The sequence below is a fragment of the Grus americana genome, chromosome 14, assembly GCF_028858705.1.
Source record: "Grus americana isolate bGruAme1 chromosome 14, bGruAme1.mat, whole genome shotgun sequence".
Classification (NCBI taxonomy): Eukaryota; Metazoa; Chordata; class Aves; order Gruiformes; family Gruidae; genus Grus; species Grus americana.
In genome coordinates, this window is record NC_072865.1 from 17,276,442 (window position 1) to 17,302,209 (window position 25,768).

The 25,768-nt window shown below is 37.3% G+C and overlaps 1 protein-coding gene across 3 annotated transcripts in view; it reads right to left on the reverse strand.

Moving 5' to 3' along the window:
• SLIT3 (slit guidance ligand 3) overlaps positions 1-25,768 on the reverse strand; it is a 528,889-nt gene that overhangs the window by 477,690 nt on the left and 25,431 nt on the right. For all 3 annotated transcript variants that reach the window (XM_054841901.1, XM_054841902.1, XM_054841900.1), the window contains 2 exons: positions 24,601-24,672; positions 20,345-20,416 (listed from right to left, as the gene is read on the reverse strand). In XM_054841901.1, the coding sequence (XP_054697876.1) occupies positions 20,345-20,416; positions 24,601-24,672 (144 nt within the window). The remainder of the gene's footprint in view (positions 1-20,344; positions 20,417-24,600; positions 24,673-25,768) is intronic.

Here is a 25,768-nt window from a genome sequence, read left to right on the forward strand (position 1 = left end):
GAAGGAAGGGATCTGGGGTGCAGAGCCAGGCAAGATCTGGTCCAGGTTATTTCACCTGGGACTGATGGGTGAGAATGCAGCTGCCCAGTCTCTGAAGTATTTTGAACTGGATGTTTTACGGCTAGTAAGACCTGCAAAGTATTCCGGGTATTCAGAGCACTGGGCAGAATGATGCATAACCATCTAATGCCACAGAACAGATTAGCAACAGTGCTGGATCAGAAGCACCTCTGGATGTGCACAGCATCCAGGCCAGACTAATAAAACATCCTGGAAGCTGAAGGCAGTGCAGAGAGGCTCTCCAGGAGTCCCATCAGCTCTGGCAGTACCTGCATTAAGTCAAACTTATTAAGTCCGATTAGACACATGCTGACTGGTACAGTCAATCTCCATATGCTGCAACTCTCTCCACCTTCCAGATTACTTTAACCACTACTACGCATGGGAAATACAACTTTGCACATTCTGTTTTGTTAGTCTGCTCCTCAAGTCCCCACAAGCAACCCATAAAAGCTGCCCAACCACCAGCTGCGCACAATAGTTCTCAACACGTAAGCAACGCGCCTCCAGGAGTCCAAACGTCACCTAGGCATCCCCGTAAGAACACCTCACTAGCATAACGTCCTCTCGCTAGGCTCAAATGTATATTCACCTATGCTTCTGTTGGAAGATGTTTAGGAATCTGTAAATGCTAAAGGCTAAACCCTGTATTTCTGCATGCAGGAATTCACTACAGAAGTGAACTACTGTTTCATCTGAAACTGCTATAAATCACTGGCACACTTTTTGTAACTAAGGTTGCCTAGTAAACCGACAAATTCAGTCCAGTGTATAAGCTTATCTAGAGTTTAATTATGTTTGGATACAACAGGGTTTCATCCCCTTAAAATCCCTCATATAGAACCAGGTGTACAAGTGGTTCAACTCTTTTAATCACCTTATGCAGGAATACAGAATTAAAACTTCAGTGTATAAAGTGCTGGAGTATTGCAGGAGCAATGTTTAACATTATATATAATAATGTTGGTAACATCATATATATGCATAATATCCCTACCCACCACAACAGCTTTGAATGATAGCTTCATATAGTAAAACTTGAAACTTACTAGATGAGTTTTTAATAAAAGTAACTCCTTCCTTCAACACTGCAGACAGCAAGACACAACAGCATTATTTTCTAAGATACATACATACCTCAGGTTACTCGTTGGCTAGTATTGTGGCTATTGCATGACATGATTTTCAAGGCAGATAGAAAGTGACAGGCACGAAACAAAACAAATATAATGATAGGTTACCTCCAAGAAGATAACTAAATATACCTTTACAAGAAACTAGTGAGCTATGCACTGAGACAGACTCACCTGCTGTTAACAGCCTGGTTAAAAGGGCTACTTTCTGAAACAGTACTAAACTACTTAATGGACAGGAGAAAAAAAAAAAGACACAAGCAGCTTGGACAGAAAAGCTGCAAAAGAGATCAAGAGATCAGAAAACAAGTAAAAACATTTTTAAAAAAATAAGAACCAAGGGATGTGCCTGTTCTTCCCCAAATACAGCCAGAGTCTTCCACAGCATTGTCATGGACTGTATGTTGCAGCTAAAGTAACTCAAGATTTTTAAAGGTGCTGGGCTGCGAGTTGGACTCAAACACATAAAACCAACTATTTTTAACCATTCCTCTCCTTCCTAACCTCTTAACTCTACTTCACAGCAGCAATCTTAATTTGTTACTTATTTAGATCTGCCAAAGACTGTATCACAAGTATTAACTGCAGTTGGAACTGGAGTGAGAAGGCATTGGAGGCAAAAAAGGACTTTATTAGGGCCCAAACTGTTCAGAATAGTCATAAGCGACCTGAAAAGTTGGAGGTGTAGGGGATGGCAAAATTTGTTGGTGATACGAACTAAAGGCTGATTACAAAGTCCAGAAAGAACTAGGGGTATTTAGTGCCCAAAAGGCAAAATGACATATATAATTCCTTGCGGGTAAAATTTAACAGATATGCAAAGAAACAGATTAAGTTCATGCACACAACAGCAGTCTCCAACCTGAAAAACCACTTTTCAGGAAGTAGATCCATGAAAACATCAACTCACTGCTCTGTAGCATTTCATAAAGTGTTTCAAATTATTAGAAGAATAATAGATAATAATGTTATTTCTCTATGTAAATTCATGGTGCATCCACATGTCAAAGACTGAAAACTTTTGGAATTTCCACCTCAAAAAGGATCCCATGAGGTTCAGAGAAAGACAGCAAGGATGATCAGTTACAGAGCAGCTTCCACACTGGAACAACTCTGTAGACAGAGATTCCCCACAAGGAAAACAGCTGAGGGAGAATATGGTAAAGGTCAGTACAATTATGAAACAAGGGAAGGTGATAAGAAGCAGTTGTTCTAAGCTTTTGTAATACAAGAAAAAAAAAAACTCGGAAGTATCAAATGTTGTTGATGGTACCTTCAAATAATAAATGGAGTTAATCTTCCCCCACTACATGCAGTTAAATTGCTAACATTAGTTGGTAGTTTATGTGGGTATAGACGACAAACAACGAAGAAAAAATATTAAGTAATATTAATTACAAAAACCCAATGATGATTCAAGTGATCTCTGCCACAATATAATTTACACATTTGCTTTTTCTTCATTTGCTCTTCCTTAGAGACACAATACTGGCCTACTCATACTTTGGGTCTGAGCTAGAATGACCATTATCTTCTGGGCTTTTGGTACTTTTTTTCTGTTCATCAGGAAATAATTTAAATTCAGTACTAGAACTTTTAATTTATACTAAACAATACAAATGTAGATTTTAAGCCTCTGTTGAAAGCACTTCTGCAAAGTCTCTTTAGACTGAAATTTGCCCGCTGCATAAAGTCAATGTGTTCTCACTGTAAGGGTTAAAAAGACTATTTGAACATCACAGAGCAAAGATTCATAACTACAGCTGCAATCACAGGATAGGTATATGTGTGCATGTGTATACAGGCGTATGAATGCATATCCATCTATGTATATTTCTCTATGATCATTACTTCCTTCTCATTTTATTTCAGCCAAAGCCCTTGTGTCCCAACTCTGACACCCTCACATGACTCAAAGTAAGCTCTTTTGCTCCTCCGTTATATTGCGTGCTGACTTCTATTCTCATAGAATATGTAAATGTCTATACTTCACATCTTTGTGCTACAAACTGCCTTTTCTTGCTTTACAATTTAGATAGCCTAAAATGCAGAATTATAGGGTTTGTGACTTTTCAAAGTCACAAGGAGTATACACACAACATTGTCCTCCAGTGTATTATCATTTTCTTTAGAAAGGCCACATATTGCATCAAACTCACTGTTTCAACAAAGGACAAACATTCCCTCTTACTTCCCAAAAATATTTTGATCATATACATAACAAGTGCCAATTTCTCTGCTTCCTCCCTCAGCCTACCGCCCATTTGGGGGTTCCTGTGTCCTGAAGGCAAAGGGATAGAGGGAAACAACTTCAATGTCAATCATGGACTATCAAGGGCCCTTAAAAAAACAATGGAGAAAAAAGTTAACTGTGTAATTCCTACTTTCCTGGCTCCAACCAGGCTAATAATATTTCTTCCTCGGTCTGAAGCTGGGATAGGAGAGAAACCTAACTATTAAATTTCCCCTGACTTAAAAAACAGAGTAAGAAACAACCACTGGAGCTTGAAAAGAAACAATGCTAGCAGCCTAGAGCTAGGTTGAAGATGTTTATCAGGATCATTCTATTAAATAAATAGAGGGAAAGACCTACAGTCTGCAAGGATTATTTTTAACTTTATTATATTTTAGTTTTACTCCTTGCCTTAGCTTCTGAATAAGTTCTGGATGTGGAAAGTATCTCAATTTTGATAGGAAAAATTTTCAAGTTGTTTTCAAGCCAGAGGTCACGTTTTCCTGGAGGGGAAACTTTCTTTGGGGTACAGACTGCAGCTGCATCCCTCGTGTTTACACACTGGAAGGGTCACATCCAGTTCGGGTACTGTTGTCTCAAGAGTTTCACTCACAAGAAAAGCAAACAGGAGCTAAAGCTGATCTATATCAAAGGCATGATCAGAATAGATTGAAAAGAACAAGATGCATATGGAAGTGCAACTATAGCAAGAAGTCAGCCAGCAACTTCCCAGATCTTTACCCTTTCCACCACGGGAGACAGTCTGCAGTATGGTAAAATGACTGGGTTTTTTATCTACCACTTCAGCCACCTGTATTAAAGCCTTTACCTTGCTCAATTTGCAACCATTTTATCTTTTTTTCAAGAAGAATCTAACCAGATTCTTTGCTACTGCAAATCATGAAGGAGAAAGCCATTTCGACAATCATGCAGCATAATGGTCCTTATATGCAGAATATCCCTTCCTTCTCAAGGCTTGTATCACCACTGGAAGACTTCACAAAGTTCAGAAGAATTTCAGGGGTTTCAGAAGTCAAATAAACAAGTAAAAACATTTTAAATCTCAGATGCCTATGCATCCCTTAAACGATTTGGAAATTTGGAAACTGTTTAATGCAATCACATTCCTTCTTGGTATTTTTCAATTCATGTATCACTGTCTTTCTGTGAGTGAATGTATTTTTTTATAGTCTGCAATATAGCACAGGTGGGTTTATTATTTTTATAGTGGCTTCTCTCATTTATTTAGATACAAGGTGTACAAACACATGCCTAGTGTGCAGGGTAGCAACATCAACAGATCAGGAAAGGTCCTGGCTTCTAGTATAAGATCTCACAACAAAAAGCTCTTGTACGCATCTTCGCTTTCTATTTAAAATGTCTTGCGGCATTATATTTACGAATACTATTCCTGTATATTACTGAACACATGCCACCCAGAAATTTGATACATAGGCTACAACATTAATTGTCAGTTCTCTTTTTGAATATAGCAATTATCTAGCTTTAAGCCTATGAATGTGTGTGATACCCATTGGCCTCCAAATTCTGTCTGCTTTTCTACTAAGCATCAACAGCTTTACTACCAAATCAAAGTACTGCATATTTGTCATGAAATAAGTAGTACTCCATTCCTTCCCACACAAGTTCAACAACTTTCAAATTTGATTTGACATCTATAGTTGCATTGCTACCAATTATACGACTCATTCTCCAACAGAAGATTAAAATTACAGTGCTTTGAATTTTTTAAAACAGGTTGTTTTAAGGGAGTAGTCCTGGTACTCCAGCCTTTAATATCCAGAAATTATTGAAGTAACTTTGGGTTCACTCCCCAATTTGGTCATTTATTTTATTTCACACTCAAGCCATCTGGGGGTCTCATTTTGGGCAATAAACAAGCTAGCTTTTTTCTCCTTTGTTATTCAGAGCTCTATAGCATTGTCCTTGCAGAAGAGCCTCAGGGAACATGACGCAGTTGAAGTAGTTTCTAAGAGTTACTTTAGCGGAGAAGCAGTTACCTCACAAGCTTGGGTGTAACCAAGAAGCAATAAAAATGAATTAATGCATAACAGGAGACTCAGACAGAAAGACAGGAGTTATTGAACTCTAAGGAGTTACTAAGTTTTCTCTTTTAAGCAGCACTGACTTGGGAAACTGTAAAGCGGGAGCAGGCAATTTCATCCAATGGTTTCATCAGAAAATCCTATCAGCATCAAGAAATATGTTGCGGCCATTCGTGTAACTTCTTCCTTTGCTTTGTATCACTTCCTTTTTGTAAGGGAAAACAGTCAAGATGCAGCACTCATTAAAAAAGTCAACCCTGTCCGTTACTTTCTGTCAGCACCTTTTTATATTACTACAGTAGGAAATAAAGCTAGACGATGTATAATGGAATTTCAATAAGCTTGCTATGAGGGAGCTCAATACAACCATATTACAAGGATTATGGTGTGGCATAAATGAACTTCTTTATTTATGTGACACGTTAGTACAGAAGCTCTTCGAAAAACTGTAAGATAACACTGCATGTTGCTAAGGGACTGTGTTTTTGAAGGAAAACTGTTTACAACAGTTACAACTTTGAGATCCCTTATTACAAACATAGCAGACTGGGTGGTCCTGGCTCACATTTTCAAAGCTGTCAGAAGCAATAACCTTTATTAGCAACTTTTCAGTAGACTGAAAAAGATTATCTACCCTCTATCAGAACCAGAATACATTTCTTTGTACAAAGCAGCAGCATACAAACTTGGTAGCTCTATAACACTTTTTAAGTTTTCAATGTAAGAAACCATCCTTTTTTTTTTTTTTTTTTTCAGATCTCTTCATGTGAAAAAAATCTGATGTTAAAATGGAGGGTTGAGCCAGTATGTAAGCATTATACACAGATTTCCTCTGGCTAGGAACAAACTAGTAACATAGGCAAAAAAGTATGAGGAACAGGTTTTCAATGTTTTCCCAAAGCCAACGTGAAGAAACAAAAAAGGTCTAACAACATTCATGTATGCGTTAAAGACTGAGATCAATGCTCTACATCATACAGAAATGGACAGAGGTGCTAGTACCAACTTAACCAAGGAAGGGAATAGAGAATCTTAAGTATCAGAGAGCGCTTATTAATGACAATGTCAATAGCAAGAAAATCCTGTAAATCCAGAAATAGCAAGCAAAAGTACTTGGACAATCTCTTAAGTCAGTAGCTTATTTATAAACCCAGTTACATTAATGCAGGATGTTAGTTTATATCTGCCTTTCTCAGCCTTTAACATACAAGAATTTACATTTTCTATTAACTACCACTTGAATCCAAAAATCTTGATCAATAAACCCTCAAACACAAAGATGCTCTCTGCAGAATCTGCCTCTTAGTTTCTGCAATCCTTTAAAGTTCTTTCAAATCTAAAAAAAATTTAGGAATTCACACAAAATCTTCCAATTTTTGTATCTTCAAAACCCTAATACAGAATGAGAAGAAAATTAGTTACTTTGTCTTTATTCATCCACAGCCTACATGAAAACATAGGATCTTATCCAAGGAACATAAAGATTTATTGCAGTATCCATAAATGTCCACCATTTTTAATACTTCATCAATTGTTGTAAAGGCAGTAAGAGTAAAATAGACATGGTTAAACCATTTTCTTACACCAGAGAGTAATCTCTCCAGGTCAGGGCTGAAACCCTATGAAGAAAGAAGACAGTAAATTTTAGTGTGCACGTCTCCAAGCCGTGTTGCCCCTGCTGACGAGTCTTACAAGTTTATATCAAAGAAACCATTTCCAGAAGTCAGAAATAGCTATGAGTAATTAGCAAGAAAACTTGCAACTATTATTGCCATTTTTACCAGAAGAACTAGAACACTGTTCTTATTTGATCTGTTTTAATAACTAAATACCAGCCCAGCTCACCATGTCTCTCCATATATAGTAAAGAATGCTTCGGTGGCGATGCATTACTCCTTCCTCCTTGGGGCTATGCGCCAAGCAGAAGTATTAAAAACTGAAAACTAGCAGAATCATCTCCTGCCTGAAATCAAACTGGATGCTTAACAAAGGATGCATCCTCCAAAGCCAACAGAATGAGTATAAGGAAATGATTAAATGGAACAAAGAGTACACTGTACACCTGACTTAAATTTGAGAATGAAAAAGCAGCTCTTGTCACTGGTTTATCACAAGCCTGTGGGAATTGTCTATCACAACTCATTCAAAGGGCATTTTCTCACTAGGAAGCCACAAGGGGTAACCAGCCACAAAAATCCATTGTCATTAAAGCAGCTCTTATCTAAAAATTGAACGCGCCCAATTTCCGTGATAATTACCTCTGATCCGCTTCCACTTTCCCACAAGGTATCAAATGCTGGGGGTCAGTTTTTCTGAAGTGCTTCAGTACCTAGCAGTTCCCATTTCTCTCTTGTATTCCTAATATACTGCATCTCACCTATCCCACTCGGACTTCTCAAAAGACAAACATTAAAATGTATACGTAATATCCATAACATCTGCATGAACCCTAGAGCCCTCTCTTCTTCTTGTGACCCTCATGCTACAACACTTTGAGACAAAGAGAAAGATCTGGAGAAGAGATCAACTCCAAGCAACTGAGAATATAGTACTAACATAAAGTTAACTATAAGCCAACATGAATTAGTTTGTTCTGTTCTATGTGGAAGGCTGCAGCTCCAGGCGAGCTGCAATGTTCAATGGACACAGTTAAAATGGAGTTATGCCAGAGGAAAAGCAAGATCAAGACTGTACTGGTCTAACCAATGACAGAAAGGCTTTGAGACCTATACATTCATATCTTCTCCAAGAAAGAACTAAAAGATGTTAAGTACTTTGAATTCATCATCAACGTTTCACTCAGAAACAGGATTATTTAAGGATTGCTGTGCTCAACAGCATGAAATTCAGCCAATAACATGGTATTTCTAAGATGGCAAGCAGTATAATCCTTCTAATGTGAGGAAGCTCAAAGCAGCAAAACCCTTTTGATGAAATTATTTAAACTAAACAAAGTTCATCCAAATTATTCCAGACCAGTGATAGAGCAGTTCTTACCCAACAGTAGCACAGACCTTTAAGTATATCCTAGAGAAATGACTGCAAAATCTTTAAGTGTTTTGCTTAAGCAAATACTCCCATAAATCTTCATGAAGTATAAAAAACTGCTAAAATCAAACAAACAAGCCACAGAAAAGAATAATGTTTAAAACCTCTGATGTAATGTTCAATGTTGATCGGCTACTCCAACTGAATTATGGTTACATCGTAGTGGAAGTGTTGTTATTCCATTTGCTTTGTAACCATCGTTTTCAGAAGCTTAGGAATCCTGTGGTTACAGAACCTCTTGTCTACATCAATGAGACCCAAATTTGTTTTTGCATGAGTTCTTATGGGTCAGTGACCTACTATGAAAATGTTTTTGATGAAACCAGCTCGTTTATTATCATATTGTTAAAATAAACCTCTTTGTTTTGTAGCCCTGGTCAGATGTACTAATGCAAACCAAACCCAATTCACTCAAGCATGCATCCTGCTTTCTTGCTAGCTGCCCTTTGCCTCTCTCACACTTTTCCTGTGTTTGGATTCCTCCTGTGCAGACCGATTGACAGAGCTGCTAATGGCTTCCTCCAGAAAAGAGGTGCCAATTTCTTTTTTTTTTTTTAGTGTTTACAAAAGAAATAAAAGGTTCACTCTTGCATCATCAATAACAGAAAAAAAGTTTGGCTGTCCAGCAATGGCTGAGTAATATGTAACTATATAATTACGTGCTACAGACAGACATCGTAAACTATGAAATTTGAGGATATTGGTGCCCTCTGGGAGTCCACAGAACATAAACACAGTTATCGGGTACTATCATTTTCCCAAATGCATATACTCGATTAGAAGATATAACCACTACACATCTACAAATCCACACATCTTCAAAGAATCATTATAAGTGGTTTCTTATCACTACTGCAGTCATTGAGTAGTCTCCAAAGGGTAAAAAAGTGACAGTTACTGTATCATTTAAAATTTTATTCCAACAACTGTCCCATAAAAATAAACACAAAGAAATATAGAACCATAGAATCATTTAGGTTGGAAAAGACCTTTAAGATCACCAAGTCCAACCATTAACCTAGCACTGCCAAGCCCACCACTAAGCCATGTCCCTAAGCACCACATCTACACGTTTTTAAAATACCTCCAGGGATCGTGACTCCACCACTTCCCTGGGCAGCCTGTTCCAGTGCTTGACAACCCTTTCAGTGAAAAAACTTTTCCTAATACCCAATCTAAACCTCCCCTGGCACAATTTGAGGCTATTTCTCTTGTCCTATGTGACATCCTGTGAGATGTCTCCTATCACCTATAGTTCTTGTTTGCTTGACTTACTGACAAGAGAGAATGGGAAGGATTAATCTTTGAAGTAGTTTATCCCTATTACAGGCTTAAGAAATTTTTTGCTAAATAAAGATGGTCCAGCATAAACACAAATTTTTCAGGAAAGGTATACACCTGTTTTAAGCAGCAGGTAGTGCAGAGGACTCACAAACCAACCATCAGTTGATCAAGGCATGCACTTGTCCCTTTTTTACCTGTTCTTTCCATTTTATCTCCAGCTGTGTGCACAAGATCCGGCTCATATAAGGTATTTATCAATAGGAGAAGGCAAAGGATGAAATTTCTACTGTTTGTTTGTGCCATTCACATCAACTACAGTTCCAAAAAAGTGTCTTTCTGATATGTGAAGACACATACATTATCAAACCTACTGTTGATAGATATGGAGCAAGTTTTACCAATTTGACCATGATATTCTTTCCTGAACTAATCTGCAACTACTTTTTCAGTCCTGAAACTTCAAGCAGAGAAATCACAGAATCTTGTGGCAGACTGTCTGCCATATTTTTCATAGGGTAATAGAAAAGAACAAGGTAATTTTTACTTTTTTTCTCAAATGATCACAGGAAATATAAACTATTTCCAAGCATATAACCTGTATGCACATCAAGCAATGACTCATCTGTGTACAAAGACACAAATTACACATATTTCAATGCTTGAAATAATGCTTGACTATTTTCAATAAAAGCTAAAGTTATATGCCTTAAAATAAGGGGGGGGAAAAATCAACATCAAGATCCAAATTGTAGATGCCTCTCATCTGGGGTAACACCACGATCAGAGTACATTACATGGCTAAGCACTTCTGGTTTTCAAGTACGCAATGCCCCCAGAATGACACAGTATGCTTCCAAAAAAGCCCCAAATATAATTTTTTAATGTTAAAGTTTTTCTTACTCTTCTACAAGAGTCAAGTTTCCAGTGATGTTTCTAAAAATTATTTGACCTGACCTTTGCACAATGTGGCTCAAACTACTTAAATGCTTTGAAATAGAAATGCAGCCGGCTTTATTAACACACTAAACAGGAGACTGACTTTCTACATAGGCAAAATGCAGACTAGGTACGTCTCAGAATTACCAGGTTTTGCTTCTGCAAGTTGTTTCATGCTTATTATTTTTTCCACCACAGTTTTACTACACTAGCCATCTATACTAACACTTGAACCACTGATTCTCTAAAAAAAAAAAAAAAAAAAAGGCCACCAAAAAAACCCCCCAACCAACCACAAAACCAAAACCTACCTGTAAGTCCCTATTGGCATGAGAAGATAAACACTAATTCACCTTGAGATACTGAGACAGGGACATTGCAGAAGCATATATGTATTTAGTATGCTCACTACATTACAGAATTATATTATGTAATATCAAGTTCTAACCTTGAACAGAATATATATTGTTAGGATTTTAGTAGCTTGCAGCAAGAACACTTTGTGTGGCCTTTCTGAAAAATAATATGAATTCTTCAGTTTCAAAGTTATAGTGATACCTCAGCCCTGTGGTACACCTTTTGAAGAAAATTCACTGAGTTCTTATGAAGAACTACTGACCAAACTCGTGGCTACAGTTTTTATTACACAAATATTTTTTTTTTAACATGCATTGTCCTGCCTTGCACTTGGGACCAGACAGCTTTTCAGAGTTGCAAGAAGTTGCACCAGCATCCAAAGTGACCAACTGCTAGTTGTTAGAAAGCTTTCATGGACCAGGACCATAGCAATCAACATTACACACAGTTGGATTATGCTGTACCAGGTAACAGCAAAAGATTCTCAAGGAAAGGCTAAACTGGAAAGTTGCGCTAGATACGAAATCAACAAAATTCAAAGGGAAATTCATGCATTTTGGACTTCAAAGATGATCAACTCATCTTAAGATTTTAAGTACACTTCATTTTGGGGTGTGCATTTACTACTCACACTACACATGAAAGATGATTTATCATTACCGGGCAGTACCATTCTACTACAGCTGAAATAAAGTAACACTTTCCTGAAAATTTAATCTAAATAATAGGACATATTATTCACTATATATCTGCATGAAATAGTCCACACCTGAGTATTTTCCTTAGTCCTTAACTGTTGTGAGAAGCTTGACTCTATATGGAAATGTATGTACGGGAGATCTTCTAACATTCCTTTCCAACAAGAACAATTTTTTGGACCAATGGTTGCAGATTCCCCTCCCCCCAACAACAATTTTATATTGACTCTATATTTGAATTGTGGGAACAGCAGATAGAGGGTTCTTTTAAATTAAAAAAATCTTTCCTGACCATATCTGGTATGTCATTCACACAAACAACTAATGTTTCTCTAAATTACTGGCAGTTGAGTAAGAAAAAAATACATTCCAGTGAAATCTTCCAGAGCAGCCAGTGTACAGGATTGACAGATAAGCGAAGCATGTGAGCCATATCCTGGGAACATTTATTTTGGCTGTTTGAGCCAAGAGCAGCACATAAAACTGAATCAAAAGAATTACAAAATTAATGAGCTTCCTTCTTTCCTTCCAAGAATTAATAAGGTGAGATGTCAGCTTAAGCCAAGATGCGACTCAGTAAGATGTAGTACTTACATTCCCCACAATGATTCACTCAAGTGTACTATTCACACTCAAGCTGTCAATATCTATTTTACTATTTTATGTGTAGACACACACTCCCCCACATATACACCAAGAACTACCACTTTGTTGCTACTGTTCTTGTCCTGACTGATTGTAAATGTGGTACTGAGGCATCAACCACACAGCTAAATAATGCACCATTGGCATTTTGTATAGCAGTTTCCATCATATCTCATGAATAAAATTTGTACCTGTTGTTTTGTCTTCTTACTATAATTCACATTTCTCGGGGAAGCTAATGATTTTGCCTGGGTTTTTGTTAAACAAGTCTTATAGGAAAGTGGGATTCCTTATTGGTGACTTGACAGCATGAGGTTCTTAGTGGGGTGAAGGGCAGCTGGAAGTCCATTAAATACCTCTGCTCTGGACATGAAAAAGCAGTGGAACTTTCCAAAGTGTCTCAACCCTCTCTGTGAAAAGGACAGCATATCCCTAATACCTAAGTTGTAGGCAGCTAGGTCAGCAGAAGCAGAATAAGATTTAGAAAAGAGAATAAGTTTAGTTTCTAGCAACAGATGAAAAATCAGAGAACATCCAGAACTGGAACTGACTTACAGTCCACACCTAGATCAGTAACTTTTTTCCAACAGTGGCAATATGCAGGTGTATAAAGAAGCATAAGCACAGGGCAGGAATGTATGATACTCCTCTGCCAACTTCAGTAGCTTTCAATCTCTTTCAGCTAGACTTCTCAGCTGGATGAAGATTTTGCATATTTAGTGGCCCTGAATGGATCTCTTTCACAAACGTAGCCAGCCTTCTGATGGCCACCTGTGAACTTCCACTTTAGTCTTTTATGAGTTCCAACATTTTAGGATTTCCCTACACACACCCCTCCCCCATTCCCTGTTCTTCAACCCTAAATTGCATCTACTATACTATTTCACAGTCACTCAATCTCATAAGGTGCTTCTACAATTCCTCAGAGTGGGTATTTGAATTAAAACTGCCCATGAAGCAATTTCTGGAAGGCTATATAAGGGTGATGAGAGATGGAGTGATCTGGGTCTCAGCTGCTCTGCTAACAGAGTTAATCTTTATCATGCCAGTTATTTTACAGATAACTCCAACAGCACAAGGTAAATTCATACAAGTAGCTCTTTTAAGAAGGAAAGGACAAGGCTTGAGGGCTTGGCTCATAGTTTAGCCAGTTAAATGAGTCAAGCCAGTTCCAAAAAGTTTTGTCTGGCTGGAAATTATTCCTCTGGTTTGGAGGACTGGTGAATTTATCTACCAGTAGTTGGAAAGATTTAATGGAGAGCTCCAAGATCATATTCAGAGAAGAGACCATCAGCTTCATGAGTAAACACCCCAGGTTTAAAGAACTGCACAATACCACAGCACGATGCAACATATCACTGACAAATTTACACACAGCCTCAGCATATGAACACTTACAAACTCAACTTTTTTCTTTGTTTAGACATTGGAAATGAAGAGCTTTCACTTGGCTTCTGCCACACAGGACAAACTAGAACTCAAACACAGCTCTCATGATGTCATTTTGGGGCAGCCATTCTCTGAGACTATGACAAAAGGTAGAGAGACGAGGAGTATGATTTCTTGTACTCTGTAGAAAGAGTAAATGCATACTCCTCCAGAGTACAAATGGCATAGAGATTTAGTCTTCCTCTAGACTTCTGGTTCTGAGTCAGAAGCAGGATCAAACTGTGGAACTCTTTTTGTGCTACTCTATTTCTATCAGGATCAGAAAATTATGCAGATGAAGTACTTGCAATAATGTGGTCTACACTTAAGCAGTAAAAACTACATTATGGCTACTTGAAAGGGAAGACCCTTTCTCCAAAACACCACAATTCTTGAAGTAATAAGGCTCTACCCATGCAAGTTACACCAAACAGTCACTCCAAATAAATTCATGATTTTCCCATGTATTTTTCAGAGATATTGTCTGAAAGGGAAGCCTTGGGTCAAATCAAAATGGAGAGTAAAAAGGAATGGAAGTGACTCAAGTACCACTAGGAAGATTCTGTAGTTCAGCACGCTGCATTGTCCATGATTGTCCCATTGGCATCCAGGAATAAAACCACACCTCAGATAATCACACCCAAAACATTCCAACTCCTCGTGTTGGACTCCTCACAATGTAAACAGTCAGACATCCATTTGAAGGGCAATGCTAAACTTTTCTTGAAAATGCAAGGTAAAAGGCACTGCTTTTTCAGATGTTGGTTACAGGATTCCTTTTTTTAAAAAAAATGGAATAATTTCCTTAGACAATATGAGACAAACAATATTAACAATATTAATTAAATATTAAGCAACATCAATAAATATTGCCTGAACTTGCAGTCATAAGCCAATGCAGCAAGGAGCTTCATATTGCTAGCTCACAGATGCAGGCAGCACAAGAACTAAGTACTAGTTTATTCTTCAAATCAGGAGAACAAGAACACACCTGAAAGTGTCACAAACTGAATTTCAGGTTGTTATATTCTTTGCCAGCTCCTGCAAAGAGTGGTTAAGTTAACAACTGGTCTCTGTTAGAAAATGCTTTCCCCCATTTACAAAAGGTTACATCACTGACACACAGTCCGTGACCTGGGATTAGACAGCACAGCTTCATTTTACCCAATTGATGGTGGGTAGTTGCAGTAGTAGTTCTGCCCAGTATGAAAGATAAACTCAAGTTTTGACACATGCTACGCTCAGTTCCTCAGGAGTCAATGGGGGATGCTACTGTCTTTGGTATGAACGCAGAGAAATCCATCCCTCCCAAATGCAAAGACACCATAGCGTCAACCTACTTCTAGGAGCCCCAATTTTCCATTCACACCCTCCTTAGAGGAAAAGGTGAAGCGTAAAGAGCTGTCTTGGGACCAGAACACAGGCAAAGGTTATCGTTTCTCATTCCTAAAGCATCACCTGTTCCTGAGAAGTTCGGTAGCAAACTTGGTACTACACCAACTTACACATGGTAGTTTGAAAAGGAAGAGGGAAGTATGCAAGTAATAAAATTGATTAAATATTAGACCACAGCTCTAAATCCATTTTAGTGTCTCTTTGTTCTCCAGCATTTCCAGATAAGCATTTTATGATCACTGATTTCCAATTAGATATGTTATCCCTAATGTCATAGGGAAATGGAGACGCAAGACAATAAAGCTTTTTTCTGAAAGGTTACGTTCAAACTGTCTTACATATTTACAAATCCATATGGCTTCATAAATAAGTGTAGTATATGCAGTTCCAGAAAAACGTCTAAACTGCACACACTGCAAACCTTGTATAAACACTATAGATATGTCCATGCTGCCAAAGACTTGCAATAAGCTTTTGTTTACAACAGCAAAGAACTGTCCAATGCTTTTATTATTTTTGCCCACTACTCTGAAGCACTTAGCAATCTTTCCACTCAGCATGTTAATTATGGAAGACGCTTTTTGTATTACATGATTTATTTAAAGTCTGTTCAACCTCAATTTATGAAATCCAGATTGTGAAGCATCATGTAACAATGTATTCTTCTCCTTAGCATCTTTGGTCACTAACAGCAATTTTACAGTACACTATGCCAAATAAATATCTTAATCAAGGATTTAGGAAGCTGCTTACGAAGACTCAATGCACAGTAGCATCTCTGCAGTTAAAGGTCAAATAAAATTTCCAGTTTGACTTCTGACTTAACATGCACAAGACCAAAACCATACATGGATATGCTAGGGTTAAAATCTGGATTCTAGTTGTGTTTTTTTTTCCTTTCCCCCTCCTTTTTCTTTCTTAAAGCTAATTATTTTTAAATCTTTAAAAAGATTTGATTTGGCCATGCTTATACATTTCCCCCCCTCCTCTAAACAACAAAAATACATTTTTTAGTGTTTTCAGATGTTGAGATCTTTTATGCTAGCTAAAGACACTAATATGAGTAGAAAGAACCAGCCATCAGCCAAAGTCCAGTCTTTTGAAGATAATACAGCTACGTGACAATTTCTGGCAGTTGGCTGTAGAAAAGTCAGGATTGGTTGGTGTCTTATATCCTGCCTCATTTTTCACATAAATGTGTGACATACATCTGGCTCTGGAAGAAATTTCAGTTCATCTTTTAGGCCCACCAATATGCCTCTTTCTTCTTGATCCTCTTTGCACATGAAATTTCACAAGCATCCTAAAACGTATCCTAAAGTCATACATTGTGTTAATAGCAAAGCATACAGCTGAAATGCTAAAATTCAAAATCAATTTGAGTATAATACATTGTGCCAGTATAGCACCGTGTTCGTATGGGCATATGCACGCTACTTCAAGCCACAGAAAACAAAACTAGGAAAGAAGATCAGAGTCAGAGCTTTTACAGTTAACTCTTAGGAAAACACTGCAGAAGGGAACTAGACAAAAAGAACTGCAGTTTCTGAAACCTACTGTACACCAATGGGCACAGGTGTTGGCCTAAATTGTTACCCTGCTCTTGGCAAGGAGGGCAGGCTATCACAATTTACAATGGGCTCTGAAGTTTTAGCAGAGCATTTCCATAGCTTCTTAAACACTTACTGAACAGATGCGTACATCTGCCCTGCAAAGTCTATCATTCAACATCAATTAGGAGTACTTCTTAGAAAGAAGCACTTCAGAGCTAAAGGAAAGGCAATAGCTAGAGAAGCCTGGAAGAAGCTAACAAGCTCGAGAGGAGACATACTGACGTCGCTGGAGCACCTCAGACATACAAGGCACATTGAGACATAGCGTCTACAAGCTTTACAGTTTCTCCACTTCTGTACTACACTGCACAAGAGCACTGTTGGTTTGCCTGAGGCTCAACAGTGCAACAAGTAGAAGGCAGTATGCACCGATTGTATCTATTCATGTTCTCTCTTAACTGCTTGACTTTTCACAGTCGTCAGCTACCTCACGACTAATCTTTAGGTTTTGGAATAAAACTATAGAACCTTATTGGAATAAAACCACTAAAAACATACCTGGTTTTCCACTATGGTGAGTAGCAGTGGACATTCTCAAGAATTCTGAATCTTAGGACTCAGCAGAACAACTTATACCAAAACCATTGAATTTTGCTAAGAGGCAATGGTTAAAATTCCTGTGTATTTGGAAAGCTAAGTAAAAATCTGCCAAAGTCAGAAGTGGCTTCCGCCTTCCACATCACTTCATCGCCCAACTTTGTACTGTCTGTCATTGTAACATACCTTGCATTATGTGCTTCCTTCAACTGATATTCCCAGACTTTATTACACTAATATACCTTTTTGACAATATCCTGCTCTATATCTAAATAATGCCTTTAGATGCTCCACTGGTATTGTAAGCATTAATCTCACACATGCAAAAAAATTTAAAAAATAATTAAAAAATCTGAATAAAATCCAAATAACTGGAGAGCCATCACGACAGTGTTTTTGGCAGCAGTGGCTAACAGCTCTACAGACATTTTATTTTAAATTTACTTAGACTGTTATGCAGGACATTTCAAAGAATATTCTGCTAATTTACTCAGCTAATAATGATGGATTTGCTTCAATATCCAGACAAGTGAAAATGTACTGAGCTAAAATAATATTCACCTAATGTTAGGCCCTTTGAATGATTACCACGGGGTGGGGAGTGGAACAATATACTTCCACTGTTACTTTGAACGAAAGACCTTTATATATGGTATTTTGCCAGGAATAGAAATTACTCCTGTTTTTGAAAGTCTGACCCATTGCAGCTGCTTTGTTTAAAAAGTTAATGATTACTTTTGCATCCACTTCAATAGATCAAAAAAGAACATTATTCCAAAATTGAAGCAATATAAGCAATTTTTATTTGTTATTTGAAAGAAATTAAATGGAAAAAAGCCAGGTTTCTTTAAATTCAACCATCATACTTTCTTCATTAACATTTTGCAATGTTTGACAATACTTAATAAAATAGCTTTAATATTACCTAAAATGTTGCAATTTAGCCTTTATAAGTTAGGCCAAACTTTCCACAGTTCATTCTCCAAAACCTACTGACTCATAGCAAAAGAAACAGATTTATAGTTTTGTCCTAAAAATGATTTAAGCTAAAATACCAAAAAGTTGCAAGTTTCCAGGCCTCCCTTTCATACTACATTCATTTAGGAAATATTTTAATGACAGGCAATCCTAAAAGAGAAGCAGATATTCAGTATGTTTAACAGGCCAAGTTAAGAGTTCGCATAGGAAAAAAAAAGTAAAACTTTCAAACAACACATACTTAAACAGACACTATTAAAGATATCATATTTCTTAACTTCTGGTTTCACAAAATACATTATTTTCACTTGCTAACAGAGCAGGCTTTACAGAAAAACAACAGGCTTTAAGACAACACTCAAGTATCATTTCTGGTTACTAATAGCTAGCCCTTCTCCCAGATATTTTTTCAAAACTCATTTCGTAGTTTAACTAAATCTATCTTTATCTAGGGATATGAGAAATATATATACACACACACACGTACATATATATAGAAAATGAGTTTAAAACTAGGTCTTGGTAGTTTAGATACTGACTCTCAAAGACAACATGTAATGTCAACAAACTTTTCTACAGTGTCAGGCTACGCTTAATTTTGGAAAATTAAGCTGGTTATTTTTTACTGCCCAAGAAACGTGAAATAAATCAGCCACAGCAAAACTCCTGTCCTGAAAGTGCTTTCTAATTCAATATAGGTACCAGGAACTGAAAAAAATAGGTTATAATCAGAATTTAAAACTCATCTCCCTTACTGCCATAAATGGAGGTTTGTAATTCAAGACAAAAATCCCAAGAAAATTAATTTTAAAAGTTCAACGCACTAGTTAAACAACTTAAAGGCAAATCTAATCCTGAGATCATCTGAAACAGTTTTAGTACAGCATATGGTCAATATTCCAGACTTCTCTTGAACAACTGCTAGTAGGAATTTCACTCTTGAAAGCTGCTTTACAAAATATCAATTAGGGAATATCAAGTCCTACAACAAACGCTTTGCAGATAACTGAGTTAACAATCAAACATAAACCCCTTGCTGCTTCTTTTAACAAACAGGCATTCCAAACCAGCATGCAACTTTGTTCTAGCCACCTACCTCTAACAAGAAATAACTCCCAGAAGTGTTTCACAACTACAGAGATTTTGCTCTGCCCCCATCATAAGCAGACAAGATTAGCCTAGCTTCATGATAGTGCTAAACAGTACACCCAACAGAGTAGCAATTGGGCACAGCATTACTTCTGCACTTTTGGATATCTGAGTTCATACTCTTGCAGGGCCAGCAGTTTTCAATAAATCCGATTCCGGATTAAGAGACCTCTTACATTCACCTTTTTTAAAAAAAGGAATCTAACTGCTATCAAAAGCAGAGGAAAATCTAGAGTCTTTTCTCCACTAAGTCTAGCATGATACCCTGGAATTCACTGGTCTCAGTGGCATTATACAACTTCAAAAGGAAATTAAGTTAATCAGAAAATTAAGTCTAAAGGCAGTCTTAGAAATACTGTGGTTCTCAAAGGAGACAATTGCAACTTCCATTGGCATACATGTTTTTTATATATGTATAAATACTAAAATATACATTAAATATATATAACAATACGAAATTATTACACACAAATCTTTCTTTGCCTACATACCAATTTTAAGAGTTACCTAGATAATGTTCTTTTGATAATATTGTTAAGATTCTGGTGTCACTGGCAGTTCTGTTTTCTTGGCAAGCAATTGTACGTTTTATTTCAAGTATAAAGCTATCATGCAATATAAATTCAACTGTGTTTAAGAGCATACATTAATTTAGTCAGGTATCCATCGCTCTCTTTTGCTTAGAGAACGTTAATTTTATAATCATGAAATATTATGAATGACCATTAACAGTGAGGTAGAAAAACTGCAGATTTTCCATAAGTATATAAATAGAGATACTTACAGCCGTTCAAGTTGTTTTAGATCCTGAAACGCTCCACGTTCTATCACAGTAATTTGATTTTCTTCCAAGTGTCTGCAATTCCAGAAATACCAGTTAATTTTAAGACAACAGAATAAAAGAGTTTCCCCACTTCTCTTCACACATGCTACAAAATTGTTTGTCACAAAACTACCAATAACAGTTATAATTAGAGATTATTAAAAAAATCTGGACAAAACAGCACTGTTTCTCTTGGTCACTAAAACTGATTTAAAAATTGCCTCCTGACTGACAGATTTGTAAATGTTTTTGTTTCTAAACTTTTATAACCACAACTGTTATGCTCTGAAAGCATAGACCCTTGGTCTAGAGGCTGATTGTTACATCCTTAGTATATTACTCCTTACGTAATGTAATTGAGATAACTGATTCCTAGAGTCATAGCAGGCCCATGCAAACTTCGTGAAGTTCAACAAGGCCAAGTGCAAGGTCCAGCACGGGTCGGGGCAATCCCAAACACAGCTACAGGCTGTGCGGAGAATAGATTGAGAGCAACCTGAGGAGAAGGATTTGGGGGTGTTGGTTGATAAAAAGCTCAACATGAGCCGGCAATGTAGAAGAAATTCTTCCCTGTGAGGGTGGTGAGGCACTGAACAGGCTGCCCGGAGCAGTCGTGGATGCCCCATCCCTGGCAGTGTTCAAGGCCAGGCTGGATGGGGCTTTGAGCAACCTGGGCTAGTGGAGGGTGTCCCTGCCCATGGCAGGGGGGTTGGAACTAGATGGGCTTTGTGGTCCCTTCTAACCCAAACCATTCTATGATTCTGTGATTTTTTTTTTTTTTTTTTTTGTCCAGCCTTCATGTTCTGGAAAGATTTCAGGCTTGTCCCAGCATAAAGCATTTGTAAATAATCCAAAGTGGTTCAATCCCTCCAGAAATACAGCCACAGCAGCTCTGTGTGACAATCGTATACAGTCCTGCTGCATAACAGGGTGCAAAAACGTAAGGGAAAACTCCAGGTTTCCACTGTGTCTGATCCTGCTTTTCTTCACCCTCGAGACTGAGACAAGGATAAATTATGAGTAACAGAGACTGACTTCTCTTTGATTTACGCTGTGCAGGAAATGACTATTCATTTACACACCAGAAATGCTCTTTATAGGTAAGGCGGAAGCCAAGGAATAGTGATACCAACAGTCCCATTTAAGTCAACCTTTTCCTCTCTGTACTGCTTTCCAGCACACACCCTTTTTTTTTTTTTTTTTTTTTGCTTCTGTAAGAGCACTCAGATGCATGGACTAAATCTCTAGACTCTCTGAACATTTTATGTGGCTTCAGCTAAAACACAGAAAGGAAGAACTTAACACACAGTAAGTCAGGGCTCAGCCAAGACTAACTAGTGAAAACGCACTATTCTTGCCTGTTTCTCAGCAGACTCCTCCACACTCAATCCTACAAGGATACTCAGAGCTGTTCAACTGGATAGCAGTTGAGAAGACAGACAGCAAGAGAATATTCCACAGCTAAAATCACATATGAAGATCAAAAAATAGAATTAAAAACAGCAAACATGTGAACCAGAAGGGCATGTTCCTAAAACAAAGGGGAGGGAAAACTGCATGAGGAAAGGGGAAAAAGATTAAGTTAGTAGGGATAAAAGGAAAAAGAGGCACAAAGGACTATTTTCCATGTATGTTGTCAGTTTGAGACTGGAAGACTTTCTGTTGCACTATTCTACCAGTTTCGTTTCTGGATCACTTATTTGTTGTCCTCATTCTGATGTCTGAAAACAGGACTAAACTACTTTTCTAAGAACTCTGGGACAGGTTTCATGTTTCTGTGCTTCCCACTATACCCCCATCACACACGGGGGAAAAAAGGGAGGGAAAAAATAGGTTGTCAGTAATGTAGAATAGCCAGAATTATGAAAGCAGAAGAAAAAAATAAGAAAAATCTGAAGGACTTCTGGAGACCAAAAGTGTACAAAGTAAAAAAAGCTGCACAAAGTAAAATAAGAAAAACTGCAAACACATGCCCCCAGATATGTGGGGAGCACAGGAACATGGAGAACAGAGAAATACACAACAATGAACAAAAATGGGTATGTTAGCAGACAGTGAAATGGCATGTCTTGGATTTCAAACGGTCTCCATACATTGGAAGACAAAACCAATATAAAAATACTTTTTTTTTTTTTTAAATAGGTATATTCTGGTTTTATTCCTAATGACTTCTGTGGCAAACACCACACTGCTCAACGGCTGAACAAACATTTTACATAAACCTGTAATGAACACAGAACAAAAAAAAAATCATGTAAAGATGGTGGTTGCATGTTACACTTATTTGTAAGGACATTCAGTATAAAGGACTGCAGCAGCATTAGGCAGTGTCTGGCACTATAAAAAAACCAACCAAACCAAACCAACCACTGACATTAATGGTAGTATAGCACATGTATTTTAATAGACTTCCAAAACAGTATTGACAGTTGGGATGGAAGCCAAGGAAACCTAAACAACTCCACTGCTAAAGATGAGAGAAACATCCCAGGAACGAAAAGTCTTCCAATAGATTTGAAATGTTTTCTGAGTATATGACAACTTGTTCAAAAGTGCTAAGGTAGCAGGAGAAAAGACTTGCCTTTTCGTTGGCAGGATTCAATTAATTCATTGATTGAATTATCACTAAATAACTGTAACAGTTCAACAGTTGCAGTTTTAAGGAAGGATTTGAGTATTTTAGAAGATACTCAAAGGAAAACATTAACTGCAGAGAGCAATCTTAAGAATTACAGAAAGGATTTTTCCGAGGGTGCTGGTGAGATTACTTGTGTGTTTCTGAACTTCTGACAGCTGTTTGTTTCAGAAGGGGTCAGAGTGGTAAAACCAACCAGCCTCTGTCAGTGCTGGGAGCAACTCAAGATTAGATTTTTGTCTTGGTCATTAAAACTTGGAATTAAGTCCAACAGTTTAAAGTACTGCTAGTGAACTAGATGGCACGCACACACAGAACTTAGTCACTATTATGTAAATGGCACTTGATAAACAGAACTAGATATCAATTTTATTTTTTTTTTAAAGTAAAATCAGAAAGTTTAACTTTACCCATTGGTTACTGTTAACACAAATAACTACCTTTAATGTTTCAGAAACATTTTCAAATCAAAACATCTCAGCTGCTGCTTTTAAACATATCAATCTCAACATGTGCATGTATGCTCTCTCCATTAACATAGCAATGTTTCTCACTACCTAACTTGCAAAATTGCTTCACTACAGTAGCACTCACTGCCCAAATAGAAGCCCAGTGAAAGCAGAAACAAACATTACCTTTAAATGAGAGCTCCAGAAACACTAAGAACCTAAGAGCTTCGCTTCAACTAATTCAGTACATTACATGCAAAACTATTTTGTTTCTCTCACCTGCCTTTTCTTTTTTTTCCCCTCTCATACATGCCCAAATAATTCAGGGAAAACTGAATTCACTTTAAATAGAAGAACCCCTAACTCTTCCTGAAAGGACTGAAACAGCTTCAAAATCTCTTTATTGTTCTTTTAACCCAAGATTATTTTCTTAAGAAAAAAGGTCCATGTACAAATACTATAAATACCTATGAAGTAGTCCTAATTTTCACCATTAAATTAGTGGTGTCATTTGAGGTTCATAGAAGAGAAAATAGGAAGTCAGGAATGACAACTTCTGTAGACTGATGTTTCCCCTTTTGATGTTTGAGGCCCATTTAGAAGTCCAGTTAAGCTCTTGACTGATACTTTTAGATCAAGAGACAGCACCACCTAAAATTTTTGTATTTATTACTTCATATGAGTCTCAAAAAATTCCCAGGTTTCCTTGTGTACAACTTCTACAGCTATCAACTATCCTTAATCAAGTTCTGCTTAATCTTCTGCAAAAGCTCTATTAATGAGACTGTACCTTAAAGTGACCAAAATCTGAAAGTCCTATTTGCTAGTGTTTCAGTATAATTGATTTATGCATAAGTGATTGTAGAGTGGATCAAAATTATTACCACAGTATTTATTAAAAGCCAGTGAGAAACACAATTAACTAGCTCTGAAACTACATTCAGACTTTAACATGGAACTAAAATTTACTGTTTCACATCACAAGCTGTCCCAGTTGCATGGTTTAAAAGAATACTAATAACTGAATAACGTGCAGAAGTTAATAGCATTTCACCTCTAGAGTTACAGACACTCATAGTACTAGCACCCTAAAATAGTCTTGTAAAGAAAGACAAGTTTGGTGTTACACTCACAAGACACGGAGATTCTTCAGTCCTGTGAAGTCCGTCTTTGTGATTCTTGTGATATTATTTTTTTCTAGATCACTGCAAGGGAAAAAGAAAACAGCATTCAGACACTGTCACTGACATCCAAAATTCCGTTAGCAGAAAATATCTCCATCACTGGAGCATCTACCAGTCGCTCAAATTGTACAAACTAATGTTTCCATTAAAATCTCAAAAAGCAAGTCATCTGCCCTGATGCCTTTTGCCTCCTCCTCTGAGTATGCTGCTCTCAAGTTTCTTCCATTTTTATTTCTAGTATTGGTGCTCACTATATGCCTCTTTCTCCCTCAAGCCTACAATCTTCTAAGAGACAAAATATATTTAAGACCCAACTGGTATAATACAGCTGAAACAGAGTACTTGGCCCCAAAATGAAAATCAAACACTTGGGGTTATTCTAAACTGTAGCCTGCCACAGAAACTTAGGCTACATAGAGCCTGAGGAGAGAACAGCTTATTTTAGTGACTCCTGAGCATGGTCCTACCCAGGTGATTGGAAGATTTGCAAAGTTATAGAACAGCTTACTTTTTTTCAAGCATCCTAACTGGGCAGCCTCCTGATCCCAGCTTTTTGGAAGTGCTGGTTTTCAGAAGATAACATTAATCACACTGACCTGTTTCCCATGTGTGTTCACCCTTCACCAATTCCTACCTTCTGTCTCTAAACTCTCAGTTTCCTAACACCTCTGTTATATGCCAACATATTTTCCTCTTGCACTCTGTTTTAGTCTCTGCTAATTTATGCTCTAGATTTAAAATTAATAAGTAACTGGCATCTTTTCCACGACAAGGAAAACCCACTCTAACCAGACCTTGAGCTGCCCACTTTTCTGCAGCTTTCCTTTGGACTGAGCACACCAAAAACACAGAAGAATTTTGTGTCTAAACTTACATCTTAATAGAACAGACATCAAAATAAACCACTCTAGTTTGAGACAAATTCTATTTAATTCAAAGTTGAGTCAAATTAAAAACAAAGGAGTTTATAAACTAATCTTTCTTGCAAGACAGATCCTATACTTAAGGACAGCTAGTACACTACCTTTGGTGCCTTTAGAGTCACAACAAACCAAGAGTAAGCCCTTTTGTTTCCCAACATATAGAGTCTTTCCATCATTTCATTTCAAAAGAGCAC